The following is a 15,455-nucleotide window of genomic DNA, read 5'->3' on the forward strand; positions in this document are numbered from 1 at the left end:
AAGCACGTTAAGCCGTCGGTTAAGCCTGAAGTTTTTCCGGTCCTATCGGATAGCCGTCCCATAGGATTATGAAAGTGCCTCGGCTTCGAATATTATAGGTAGACAGAGTGACAAATTTCGATGATATGTGGTTTCCACCGCCTATAGACATTATTTTTTAAATTTTGTTCCAATTATAACGAAGGATGTATGTCAGCTTACACTTTGATAGTTATTCAATCTTTAAATTTCGAATCGGCGTGTTTTAGTTGAAGGGTTAAGTTATATGTATAATGAATATGCCAAGCTTTATTAAATCAAATTCAATTGTAAGTGAAATTTTCAGGTTTTATGGTAGAGCCACATATAATGTTTGTTACGAAATTATTCTACAAATAAATACTTAACAATGTCCAACATTGAAAGAACAAAGACGTATTGATAAGCGCCTTCTTTTTATTAGTGAGTTAAAAGACACTGTACATATGATAAGAAAATTTTACCTTATTTTAAAATGAGGTATTTATATTCTCTAGTAAATGAGCTCGTAAGAAAAACGCTATGCACATTATCGCCAATTAAAGCTACGAAAAAAAAAAATCGTCGTTAATAAAAAAAAAAAAAAGAATATTTCCAATACAAATCTATTGTTAACGATATCCATTTTGAACCGTATTGTCATGAATATTAAGTTCAAATAATGAAAATAGAGAACCAATTAGCGGAGACTGCTTTGTCTGGTTGATCGGTCTTTTGTTCGGCTCTTGAAGGTACTAATTAGCGTGCCCCGATGCGAACTGTCGCGGAAACTCGGCTGCTCATTGTCTTTGATAAATAATACTAGATCCGATCGTGTTTTTTTACGTTACTTAAGTATTGTGCTAGCGCGAACGTTATGTACCGAGCGAGTTCGCTAGCGCTAAGAGATGTCACACGTGTGCTGTGGTATCTTTACTGCCGACTTGTTCGTTCGAGCCCTTTTTAAAAGAAATAATCCAGTTATGAAGAAAGAAAAATATGTGATAATGTGTGTCTTTCCAAACATGGCGAAAATGTCAATAGGACTAAGGGTACCAAACACTGGGAAATTTTGAAACGCAAACATTGTAAAATCTCAATTTTATTAGTTTTTATATGTTGTTTTTTTTTGGTCGTTGTTGCTAGCTCATAAGGCGAAGACTGGTGAAGAAGGACGTCATCTTCATCTGTAGCTTTTTTTCATTATTAAAAATTTGACCTGAATAACATTAAAATTATCGATTTTAAGACCTTGACATAGCAGGGAAACATTCGTACAGTACGTGGAAATATTCGAGGAAACGATTTTGCGTCATAACCAATGAACGAAAAAATTAGGAGCTTTATACAAAACACGCGAATTGAAGCCATTTTTATTAGTGAGACCTTTGTATCCAACGATGTTATTATTTAAACACTTGTGTCCGCCACCAGGAAAGTCAGTGAGAAGTCAGGGAAGCTCAAGTGGATAGGGAAAGTCAGGAAAGATTGAGATTTTACAATGTTTGCGTTTCAAAATTTCCCAGTGATTGTAAAATAGGGCCGCTCTGCTAATCCGCTCTACCCTTAATCCTATTAACATTTTTGCCAAGTTTGGAAAGACACACATTATCACAATTTTTTTTTCTTCATAACTGGATTACTTCTTATTATAAGCTCCAAACCTTCTCCTCAAAAGGGAGAGGAGGCCTTAGCCCAGCAGTGGGACATTAACAGGCTGTTAATGTACTGTACTGTACTGTATATATATATATATGTTGTTCAATGAATATAATGGTCAGGGAAAAGGCAGGGTTTTTTTGGACATAAGCAGTGGACGCTCAGTTAATGTTTACGGTTAACCCTCAATCGATCCGGAAATTAAACCTTTTTAGTACAGGATAGATGTGGGAGTGTATTGTGATTCCATTGTAGAGCAATACGATGGATTGATGTTATAGCTATATTTGCAAACTTTTCATTTTATATAATGATGATGATTTTCCGAATGATTTCGGTGACAGTGACTTCTCAACAACAAGATATATTATATGCATCGCTCGTGAGTGTACAAAAACATGTGCAGTTTATTCCTGCGGCTTCATAGGCCGATGGGAGGAACAGGAGTAACGCTAACACTTCTGACTATCCAATTCCAAGATGTTGACGAAAATTTCTTGACAGGATAACCACATTTTTATTTTCCTGACCCGGAATTTAGACCAGAGGAAGCGCCAAGAGGAAAGGAGGACTTTGTCCAAGAGATAGATATTAATGCTATAGAATAAAATAGAAATACTCCGAGGTTTTATCTATACATAATACCTTTGTTTTTATGAAACGGAACTTTAAATCTCACATACATATATATACATATATATTTTATATTTATATATATAATTGTATCCCAAATATAAAAGGGTTGTCGTTTTGTAACGACATGCATTATTAAAACATCCTTACAAATTTAAGAGTACTCTTGCTCTTGTCTAAAGAAAAAAGTGTCATTAGGAAATGACCGAAGTTTTTGTAGAGCACTTATTTTTGTCGGATAACAATCTGGCTGACAAGACGCAATCATCGGATAAAACTGTTTTGTGTATCCATTACACAACAGAATGTGTAATCGTTGTCAAACATCGAACACAGAAGAAATAAAATTACAAGCAATAATGCCGCTGAAAAGAATCCATTATACAAAATAAGAAATTCAAATTGGCCTATCGTCCCGCGATGCATTGACGTGTAATAGCGCGCGAAAGCAAACAGGAAGTACGAAGGGACGCCATTGTCCGACGCAGTGTCGCCAACTATGAAAATAATAATTATCGGGGGTTGCGAGCACAATAGGAGCGATTTTTTTTTTAAATAACGGGTCGATCGGCTCAAGTGCTTCCTATTATCCGGTTGGAGAGGATTACGCTACAGTATCGCTTTTTTTCTTATATATAGTTTTTTTTATCGCCTTTATCCAGGTGTCGAAGGCGTTTTAATACTTTTTGGTTACTTTTCGTTTTTTTAATCTGTTAAGACATCTCTTAACCTCTTTGATGTTATAAATGTTTTTATAATATTTTAGAGTGCGATCGGAAGTATTAAACTTTTTGTTATGATTGGAGCGATGGAAAGGGAAAAAAAGCTATTTCCCAGTGTTTCAATCTTATAACGAGTTATTTATTAGAAGTTATTTGGTATGTGTTTATTTTAAAGTGTTTGAATTTTTGTCTTTCACTATAGTTAACATACTTACATGTCATCATAAATGATTTGTTGATCAAGCAGCAAGCTTATAAGGCTGCAAATACCAAGGTTCCAACCCCAGGTCGGACAAATTAAAAGTAACAGGAATTTTTTATTAAGAAATTATCAGTAGCATATCCGAAGTCTGGAAGTTGACAGTGCCTACTGCCATTGGTCATGCGGCTTTACTAATTCAATATAAATAAATAAATAGTTAATAAAATAACGTAATAGTCTTGCCCAGCTATAGAACAAGGGGTTTTCCTACACATTTCCCTTATTACCATCGATGCGTCTTATTACCACTTAGTACAACCTTTTGTTTTTTTTAAATCACAGCCTACAGAAACCTTCGACTTGACTTCCAATTAATCTCTCTTTAGACTTCAATTAAATCTAAAGCAAACAAAGCTGCTATCGAAGCCCTTATTACGAAAGCAATAAATATTATATTCGTGTTGTTTAAACACAGTTGTTGACGGCGGGGGGTGGCACGTGCCCTAATTATACACACCCCCGAACTACGCGTTTCTTTAATTGAATACGATTATTTGATTTATAAATTGACGTTTCTGTAAATATACGAATTTAATCTATACTATTGTTTAAAGCGCCATTTGTGTTTCGTTAACATGTTTTTTTTTCTACGAACAGTGTTAAGGTCTTAATTCGTATCTCACTCGTTAAATTTTGGAAATACATTTACTTTGATACACGATTTTAAAGCGTGTATACTTTAAATGTTATAATGATTATGTTCAATGTCGGTTGACATTGAACATAATCATTATAACATTCATTTATAACTATCATATCACTATCAATTCATGTTCGTGTTTGTGGAGAGTTTTATTTATAGAGTCTATCGAGGTTCTGACAAGAAAAGCTCAACTTTTGTTATGATTGATAAAACGTATATCGTATTGTCATTATCGCTGAAGGGATGCTAAGAATATTGTGTTTTAAAATTATTCTATTATTTCATTTCATAAGAAATACTATAGAGTATATAAGATTGAATTTAAAAAACGAATAAATAATTATATAATCGTAACAGCCTGTGAATGTCCCACTGCTGGGCTAAAAGCTTCCTCTCCTCTTTTTGAGGAGAAGGTTTGGAGCTTATTCTACCACGCTGCTCCAATGCAGGTTGGTAGAATACACATGTGGCAGAATTTCAGTGAAATTAGACATATGCAGGTTTCCTCACGATGTTTTCCTTCACCGTAAAGCACGAGATGAATTAAAATCACAAATTAAGCACATAATTAAGATTCACGCGTTCTTACCACTGGGCCATCTCTGCTTTTGGTTTTCTATAATATATAATATTTATTACTTTCTCGTTTTTCTTATTTGCGAGAATTTCGTGTAAAAATTGTAATGTATGCAAATATATATTGTAATTTGGATATATATCGATATTGAATTGTGTTCTTAGAATTGAAATAAAACTAATCACTTCAAGTATAAATCGTTATGCTAATTAAGCTAATTTGTATTAATTTTATGTTTAACATACTCAAATTGTATATTTTGTTCTCCCACAACAGGAGGACGTATAGATTCATTTTAAAACTACTAGTGTAAGCGTTTGTAATACCCGCCGGAGACTTAAATAAATAAATAAGGTATTTGCACTTTTAACAATATTCTAGCCATTAACTAAATGTCATTCATACAATCTATTATAATATAAATGAAGAAAAAGCATGGAATTAACAATTGCTCGATCTCGTGTAGAAACTACACAATTAGATTTTTTTAAATTAGAACTATAGCTCGTTAATATCAAAGCGTAACGTAGGTTTCATCTTCGTTTTTCGTTAATAAAAGGTGGTTTGATTCAAAACTATAGAACCTCGTTAAAATCGATTTAACGTAAAATATTTTGATTATTTTGATTCGATTCAGAGCTGAATTTCAGCTTAATACGATCACGAAATTCAAACACAATATCTACGAAACGTCATGTCGTCATTAGCTTTAGTAGTATTGTGCTTCCTATATATAAATTTCAAACAATAGTTTCGTACCAGTACATCTCGTCATCTCGTCATCTCGCACGTCACTCGCTATCTCAGCCTCCGAAATGATCCCTAAAAACTGTTATTTCGCTGTTATGCTTTGGCCTCGGTGGCTTACGCTCTTGAGCACGCGCGACGGCACCGACTCTAATTATTGCGAGTTCCAGGTTCCCTGCCACGGTCGAGTGGCCGCCGTGGCGTCTCGTTTATTTTCCATTTTTTTTTTTCTTAGTAAGAAATTGTCGAGTGTCTAGTGACGAACTCGGCATGTCGAGAGCCGATCCGCGTTCAAGATGATAGGCGACTTTGTTCTGACTTTGTATTAATTTACATCAAATGAGACCTTTTGATATGTGTAGGGAATGTTTCGAGTTTTAAACGATTTAGGAATTGTGTCAAAGAGTTTGTGAATGGACGATGAGCGTCAGTAGGTAAATATTTTACGTGGTGTTGAACACGTTTGGCAAAAAGTTTTCTTTAATCGGAGTAATAAAAAAAACTAAATTGATGTGACGTAAGCACAAAGTGAAATAAATACGTAATTAAGAAATGTGTTAATTTATAAATGATAACTACAAATAAATAATTCTGGTCGGTAATTTTTATTAAAGATACTTAGTGTAAGAAGTTATAAATGTTACGGTACGAAATTAAAGCGAAAGATAAATTTAATGGCCAAAAAAACGAACCTACGAGCAGGAATGCGCCATCACGATTGAGTTGGTATGAGACCGCTTATAAAATACATGTGAAAGTATATTCATACGTTGCCTTGAGTTTTTCCCTCCTTCGCCTGTCGGGCGTCCTTGGTATAATTTTGGCGCGAACGTGACGCCGCCATTGCTCTTATTTGCGACGCTTTCACGCGATGAATGTGTCGCGCCGGCGTCCATTAGGTGCCTATTATGTGTGTTCCGACGACGACGCTTATTTTTTTTTTAGTATTGCTATACATAGCTCCGATGAAAGCAAACATCGGCTTTAAAATTTGGCAGCCTTTAAAACTTTGCTGTTTAAAGAAATCGGTAGACATCACCGTGAGTATTAATTCATGCGAGTCTTAGTCAGGTGGAGCAAATGGTAGAGTTCCGTAGCAATTTATATAACCTAAATTCGTTTACATTTTTGTATCGTATGGGTCATATACGGTGATAATTTAAATGGTGAAGGAAAGAGAGAAATCAATGTTTAACTACACATTCGTTGCAAACAGAATATAATGTGCATATTAAAATAAATTTTTAAAATGAAAAATCTCGATAAATCTTTAATTAATTTCTATATACTTGCCCGTTTCCAGTCAATGAAATAAGTAAAAATAACAGTTCACATTAATAAATTAGTATTTAAATATAGTGTTTGTAGGGATATGGTACTGAAATAATTAATACAGATGATCTACGAAAATATGATCGACGGACAGATCAGTAAAATGTGTATTATAAATCGATTTACCTTCCTTTATTATACGTACGTAGCTGAGTTAATTTGTTTTATAATATACTTGCAAAACCAGCGAAAACTGTGGCTAAAAATCCTTTTAAATCTACCTTTTTAACTTATGTAATTGAAATAGGCAATTATATATAATATAAAATATTTAGGCTAATATGTAACAGCGGTAGTCAAAAAAAAAAAGGTTGTTTTGGTGTAGGTAACTCGCAAATGGCCTTATTAACTTAAAAAGAGTCAGTTATTTTGAATTCTCCTCAATTTATTTATTTATTTTTAAAGATATAGAAAATCTACGTTCAAATATATATATAATATCCATGTCGATATATAATAATCTATTATTTCATATACCGCGGGTACGTTGTATTCAACATACCAGTAACACTTCGTTAACACTTATAAAAAAGTAAATATACCACAAACGAAAATAATAACATTACACCTTAACTAAGTTTTAAAATTCGTCCAAATTGAAAATTCCATTCATACACATGAAGCTTACATAAAAAATTGTACGGTACGTTATAATGAAGGCAGTAGCATAGATCCGCGCCCCACGTTGGGCGCCAACTCCGACAATGGCACCTAATGGCGACGCCTCGTTACGCACTCGGAGCGAGAGCATAATTATAAATGGCAAGAACTCCAGGCGAGTGGGGACTATCTGAATTATCACGTGCCTTTTAAAGATTAACTAGGCGCTGCGAATGCTCGCGTGTGAGAGTAATCAACTGAGATGTGTTAGAGTGTAATGATGTCTCGTATAGTGTGAAAAACATACGAAAACGTGATATTCACTCTTCGAGATGTTAGTAAAAAGATGAAATATTCATGGATACTAATAATCACCAACCCGCAATGGAGCAACGTTGTGAAATAAGCTCCAAAACTTCTCCTCAAAAAAGGAGAGGAGGCCTTAGCCCAGCAGTGAGACATTCACAGGCTTGAACTGTTACTGTTTTACTAATAATCATATAGACGTCTAAAAGACCTAATAATAGTTAAATAATTTGCGACGTATCTAAGAACGCATGTACTTGTTATATTTAACTCTGAAAGCCGCACTCGCCAGCGCCGTTAAAACCATACAAGTGTTTGAACGAAGCTTTGTTTGTAGGAGCGCTAAGCTTAAAGTAAGCTATCGGTTGAGTCGCGGGTATATCGCGGGAAATCCTTTTAGATCCAAAACTTTGTACAGACCTCCCACTCCCTGACTCTTTGGAATAAGCCGTTTTTAACACAGCGATAGAAGTAGCTGGATGTGAAGCAAATAGTTTATAATTAGAATTGATTCGAATATCGAAAACTATTTTTATTTTTTTATCGTTTTTCAACTACGAAATTCTGTAAATATACAAATACTCGTATCGTACGCGTAAAAAAGTTCCGCCATATATTTTTGGACGAGAATTTTACCATTTTTTTGTGCATGACTATTTCGCGGTACCATTAAAATGATTTATGTTTCATCCTTTTATAATAAATACAAACAAACGTACGAAAATTTGTATTGTTCGCTTATTTGATATACAGATGTTTACGTTGAGGTTATTTTTAGTGTTTTAGAGTTATGTAAATAATTATGTAAATTTTACAAAAAGTGTTAAATATTCTAGGAGGTTTGCTTTATTAAATAATAACAAATGTACGATGCGATTTTTTTCGTCAACGATATTATTTATAACTATTTTATTATTTATTAATATCAAAGACGCTAAAATATTTCGAAAAAATAATATTTCATATAAAATGAGATATCATGATAATATATTAGAATGATAAGTGATTTTGAGTTATTTAAAACAAGATTTTATTTTAATTTATTTGTCATTTCATTGTTGCATATTTATTTATCATATTTTAGTTTATGTATCAATGTTTTCGCACATTACTAAATGACTTCAACCGTAAAACTGAACATATTACGTCTTCAGAGTTGATGGACCGGTCCATTCGTCCTTCGCACGAGAATACATTGCTATGAATCCTGCTCAGCAGTATGTAGGTCGAGTGATGTACCAGGGTGTAGTGGTGTACACATTCGTGTTGGTACAAGTAAGAAATTATTGTTAAATGTTACCTTTGACGAGGTGTCATCACAGCCGTTCGAGTGCCTCTCCAATCATATACATAATAACCTTTCACACCGTTCGCTCACCTCATAAATGAAACATAAAGCCGCTTCACACGTCCCTAGATCCGCGCGCAAGATATTAGTGCATCACAAAGCGAACGATTAAACACTCGTCGACGGTTTCACACGGGTTGGCTCCGTGCGATTTGCAAGCGGTTTTAAGCCGTCGAGTGTTGCGTCGCGTTTTGTGTTTACAAGAGCTGGAATACCTTATGTTTACACGTCAAAAGTCAGATTTCGTAGGTCGTGCACGAGGCGCGGCTATACAGGGCAGCCGAAATGTGAACACGTTAATGGAACGGCTTATATAAGTGACCGGGCGCCTTTGAACGTGTGCGTGGCTTGCGATTTTATTACAAGTTTCAATGCAAATATAAACTGGAGTATAAAACATAAACAAACAAAAAGCTTTATATCTATTTATTGATTTGAAATCATAATTGTATGAATGCATTATTGTATCTGTTTTCAATGTTTAATCGATTCTATCAAAGTTTGACTTATAACCGTAAAATGAATTTATTCGATGTTAATACGAGCCGAAATGGTCCAGTCGTAAAAAAGCCGAGATGGTCCAGTGGTAAGAACGCGTGAATCTTAACCGATGATCGTGGGTTCAAACCCGGACAAGCACCACTGAATTTTCATGTGCTTAATTTGTGATTTTAATTGATGCTTCACGGTGAAGGAAAACATCGTGAGGAAACCTGCATGTGTCTAATTTCACTGAAATTCTGCCACATGTGTATTCTACCAAACCGCATTGGAGCAGCGTGGTAGAATAAGCTCCAAACCTTCTCCTCAAAAAGAGGGGAGGAGGCCTTTTGCCCAGCAGTGAGACATTCACAGGCTGTGACGAATACGGTTGAATAGTATTTAATTTATTTATATTTCGTTATCATTACAGATCGTTCACAGTCGTTTGGACCACACCGAGGCGGATATGTGCCGCATCAGATATCCCATAGCAATCAAGGGTACAACCGTTCTGGTTACCAGCCCAGTCAAGATAGGTACGGTTCAAACCAAGACAGATACGGCTCAAACCAAGACAGATATGGTTCGAACCAAGACAGGTATGGCTCGAACCAAGATAGGTACGGCTCAAACCAAGGCTACCGACAGAACCAGGGTTCGCACGGCCGATCATATTCCCATAATCAAGGTCACGGTTATTCTTCAACACAAAACAAATACAGCGGCCACCAGGGACACCATCAACGGCAGGGAAGCGACCAGCAAGGGCCGCCCAGCCACGGGCAGGGGAGCAGTTACAACAGTCAGAGACCCAACGCCGGCTCAAACAGATACCAGGGTAACTCGACGTGGCGTTGAGAGACTCGAGTTTTTTAATTTGAATAAAGTGTAATAATAATTAAATTTAAAATTAAAAAAAGACGAAACATTGCTAGTTTACAGACATGGTAATATAAATAGTTAGTAAATGAAAGAAAATATTTATAATATAAACTGGCTATGTACTGTATTTGTTCCTATCTCAGTACGCTGGAGACAGTGTTGCCACTATTTTTAATTCGATGTTGGCAATATTGAATAGAATTAAATTTCTATATTTTATAACTACGAGTCAGTTCGTTACACGTACAAATTACTGCGCTTATCTGTAAGAACTCACTTCTTAAACTTAAAAAGATTGCAACCCATTATTCATTATCATACAAAAAATTATTCCACGATGTAATGTGTATTATTTGTTAGAGATCCTTAATAAATAAATAAATAATAGCCAGATATTTGACGATCGTTCCTACAGACTTGATGGACTGGACTTAACTTGCAATTACACTCGATGTTTGTTATATCATCCTGAAATATATAACAATACATATGTACACTATTTCAACTATGTTACACGTCTGCCCAAAAAAGGATATACATGTTTTCAGGGTCTGTGTATGTGCTTAAATGCCTGACCATTCGGGTGTGTGGGGCACGATAGGCACCTTACACCATGGGACACTGTTTTTTTTTTAGACTTCATAGTTAGCCATTTCAAATCGATATATATCAATATATCTTATTGACTTTAAGTGTATAATTTTGACGCAGGTTTATATATATATATATATATTAACTAATGTGAAACCTGGATAACTATGTATAATAATACATTTGAACGAATGTATTACACGTGACGGAAGTTGTAAATAAAACGATTATGTACAAATCTAAACATTGATATCTAAATGTACAGTCAGCACAAAAATTTGTCAAAAAACAATGTTTTTTATATGTACTCGCTACAAAAACATATGTCAATTTTTTATCTAGTATTTCCAAACTTATATTAATGTCAAAAAAATTACCTCGAAAGGTATTTTTCCTATATAATATTATTTTAAATATATTAATGGTAGGGTGGTTGTCACCACCTACTCATCAATTGGTCTACCCCCTAACATTACGTACGGCTGTATGTCAGTTAGCCAGTGTAATTATTGTCACAACATCTTAAATCGGACGGGTAATAGTGCGTTGAAAATATTATGACTGACTGACCAGAAGTTCTATGGCTTATATGGTGAATGCTTAAATGCTTCAAACTACACTGATATCGATGAAATATGTAAAATAAATCTATTAAGTCTGAAGAAAAAGAAATTTATCAAAATATTGAGAATTTTCGCACACTAAAAAATTTTTAAACTATTTATCGTATTATTAGTTCGTAAATTTACGATAATTATTTTATTAGATACAAACAAAAAAGTTATCCTTTAGCTGAAGGTGTATTTGTGCAAATATTTTTACATACAATCGATCAAACGCCCCAAGGCAGTTTGACATTTGAATACTCCTTCCTCATTCCGAAGTGGTTAGAATAATGAAAGTTATATTATTTTTGGCCAGGCCCCAAGCCTGGTGCCTTGTAGGCCTAGGCATAAATCAGAGGCTGCACACAATTCAAGAACATACATACATATCGTTTGACGCATTCGTTTGAACATAACATCGAAATAACATAATGTTTTTATTCAAAGTTTCTGTATTTAACTTAAATCGTTACGTAAAGCTGCCATCGGTTTCGAATGTAGATTCTAGAAAGAAACAGTAGACACTCCGCAGTCACTCTTTACCACCGATTACAGAAATGACATAGCATTTAATAATATTTAACGTGATCTAATATTTACGAAAGAAAGGCGATATAAATCGCTTCGCCTCACATTTGTCTAAAGCCTGGTTACTATATATAAAAAACGATTCGTTTTGTTTTGATTGTAGAATTGTCGAACACCGTTACTCGCAGCATTCTGACCCGTCAGTAACAAGTCAACGGTAACTTCTTAATCTAAGTCTCGTTAGCAAAACGAATCGTTTTTGTATTTAGTAACTAGGCGTAGCATAAATAACACCAGAAGGCTCATGGGAGTTATAAATGTTACCAGAACGATGCAAACTGTTTTTAATACAAGGAATTTTTCCTCGTTTCTGATATGCACGGGTAAGATCTGGAATACCCTCCCGACCTCCGTTTTTCCCACCACCATCTTCTAGGCAAGCGCGCTCCATCTTAGACTGTATCATCACTTTCCATCAGGTGTGATAACAGTCAAGCGCTAGCTTATATATTTAAAAAAAAAAAGAGTCACTGAGTTGTATTAAAAACACACGAACCTAACCTAAAAGATAATAAATCATCAATATTTTATACGTTTAATTCTTTTAATTATAATTTTACGTTGACAGATATAAAGTGTAATTGGAACGAAGAAGTTTTCAGCCAATAACTGAAAACTGACTGTTTAACATCGATCAGTGTTGCTATATGTCTCCTATTGCAATGAATATATTATAAAGTAAATTGTGTTAATGTCACAGATATTTTATTTTTATTATGTGAAATAATTTCTATGTATAAATTGCTATAATGGTTTACGGTTTTATATAATTTTCTATAAACGCTTTTTTTTTTAATGAATAATATAAATATTTAAAAAATTATGTATTCAATTCTTTTTATTCTTATTACATGATTTTTACAATTATTTACATATACATTTGGTATGATTATTGCAATTTACTTCATCTTTTTCGAATTATACTAAATAAAAATTAATTAAAAATAGTTTAGTAATATTCGACATTCAATATTTTGTGTAAGTAGTCGGAATTTTATAAAATAATTGTAAATTAAGATGATAGATGTAAGAAAGATTTTCGTTGATTTTAACCACAGTCATACAAATAAATCTAAATAAACCGATACATGTATTTTTTATTAACTCCATCTCCCTTTTTTCTTACAAGCCTTTTTAAATAGTTTTTTTACAAGAATATATTCTGACTAAACTCGAAGCTAGAACATGATCCATAGATAATCAGTAAGCAACACAAACTTGAAAATCTGCATAAAGTTTTCACTACCTTCAAAAATAAATTCACATTAATGTTCTGCTGTTTTTGTTTTTTTTTTTTAATTAATATTGTTATCAAGTTCACTACATGTCTTGATGTAAAAGTGAAAACTATACTTGGTTTGCGTAAAACCTACTTTGTGGTCAAATGTTAATGTATTATATAATTATGCTGTACGTGACCCAATAAATACATAAAATTAAATTCCGCGATCATGGAATACCATTAACGATTTTTCATTCATTATAACATATGAGATTTTTGTCAGAATCTCGATAAACTCGGGAACTCGCAGAATATGATCATGAAACGACAAAGTGATATGCGACATTGACTAATAATTATAAAGTTTAAAAATACACATCAAAATACTGTATCACCGTTAGTCAGTTTCAACATTTCAAAATAGGGGTTCTTACAGAACAGCACCACCTCCACTGCTAACGGGTATGTAGTCTGTATGTATGACTGGCCGATTGTCACACTTCCTACAAAAAACCTTCAATATCCTTATAGAGGGATGTAACGGGATCGCTTGCGCATTCTACTACTACTGTCTACTGGTGGTAGAGCTTTGTGCAAGCTCGCCTGGGTAGGTACCACCCACTCATCAGATATTCTACCGCAAAACAGCAATACTTGGTATTGTTGTGTTCCGGTTTGAAGGGTGAGTGAGCCAGTATAATTACAGGCACATGGGACCTAATATTTTAGTTCCCAAGGTTAGTTGCGCATTGGTTATGTAAGCGATGGTTAACATTTCTTACAATGCCAATGTCTATGGGCGTTGGTGAAAACTTACCATCAGATGGCCCATATGCTCGTCCTCCTTTCTATTTTATTAAAAAAAAAACTACTGTGACGCCTGACATCTAACTAATATATAATGTTTCTGCCTTGAAAACTTCCTTCACCCCGAAAAAGTCTCAGCATACTGTGAACCTTCGACCTTACTGGGTTCTTCTACGGCTGTAGCTTTGTAAGCACTGCTCCTGTTTGAGCTCGGCATTAAGCTTCCTTTAACTGCCCCGCAGGGTGACACCGCCGACAATAACCCTTTTTTATTGAACCGTAACAACTGAAATTGCTACGACTAACATTTTTCTTGATATAAAAAAATAATGTTTTTGATAAACATGCTTATCTGTAGTTACGTAGTGTTTATTTTTTAAATGTAAGCACTTGACTGTTATTACACCTGATGGAAAGTGAAGATACAGTCTAAGGTAGAGCGCGCTTGCCTAGAAGATGCCTATTCACTCTTGACTTGAAGGTACCCATATTGTAGGTGGTGGGTTTATATACAGATGTTTTGTCTAAGACAGGATTTTAACACTATAATGACGTAATAAAATAAGACTAAGGGACATTATAAGCAATTCATAACGACGTGACTTGTTTTATGATCGCTGAATATAATCATTTGATTAAAATATTTAAATTAGTTAACGTAAATGTGAACAAATAGTTTTTTCTTGTAAGTATTGTTAGAGCAGTGATGCTGCACAACGATAATGAAATATTATATAATATCCAAGAAATAGTAAAGTATTTATAAGTTGAATGATTTTATATTATTAGCATTTAATATCGCACTTAAAAATAAGTATAATTTAAATAAAACACATGTAACGGCCGGTGAAAGCAATTTTCAATATGGCGGACAAAGCGCGCCTGAAGTGGTATGTTTTGTGTTCGATCAATAGTTTTTTAATTTCTTTTTTTCTGCACCACAATCGAAGGTTCGAAATTGTGGAGATGAAAGGAAATTAGGGGCCGTATACTGGCTGGAGGCCACTCGAGAAATGAATGAGGTTCCAACTTAACGGAGATTTTTAAGATTTTTTTGTCCAGGTAAGCGTTTTAATGGGCCGTTATTAATTCCTCGGAAGTTTGATACTGATTTTATTTTGTGAAATGGTTATTGAATGTATTTAACCACATTCATAGTTTATAACTAACATTCAATAAAATATTTTATGATTATTGTATATATGTATATATATATATATTCTCCTAAATTGGTTATATACCTAAATTGCTAGGTAATACCTAGTACCTAAATTGGTTATATACCTATAGGTATATAGGTATAAGGTTATCTTCGCATTTAGAAGTTATCACTACAAGAAATATAAACTACTCCTTTTGTCTATGCGTCGATAACCATCGATAATAGCGTCCAAGACTTTTTTACTTATTTTTTTACATTTTTTCTCGTAACATGCGTGTTACAATGACTT

At 34.1% G+C, this 15,455-nt stretch overlaps 1 protein-coding gene across 3 annotated transcripts in view; it reads left to right on the forward strand.

Annotated features, from left to right (window-relative positions):
* LOC126775888 (5'-3' exoribonuclease 2 homolog) overlaps positions 1-15,455 on the forward strand; it is a 125,987-nt gene that overhangs the window by 9,044 nt on the left and 101,488 nt on the right. Inside the window, exons 17-18 of one of the 3 annotated variants that reach the window (XM_050498046.1) lie at positions 9,740-9,845; positions 9,888-12,534. In XM_050498046.1, the coding sequence (XP_050354003.1) occupies positions 9,740-9,845; positions 9,888-10,167 (386 nt within the window). In that variant the 3' untranslated portion in view covers positions 10,168-12,534. Of the gene's footprint in view, positions 1-9,739; positions 12,535-15,455 lie in introns of those variants that run through there. The other 2 variants (XR_007669918.1, XM_050498044.1) reach the window with 2 other exon arrangements.

Source organism: Nymphalis io, chromosome 19, assembly GCF_905147045.1.
Source record: "Nymphalis io chromosome 19, ilAglIoxx1.1, whole genome shotgun sequence".
NCBI lineage: Eukaryota > Metazoa > Arthropoda > Insecta > Lepidoptera > Nymphalidae > Nymphalis > Nymphalis io.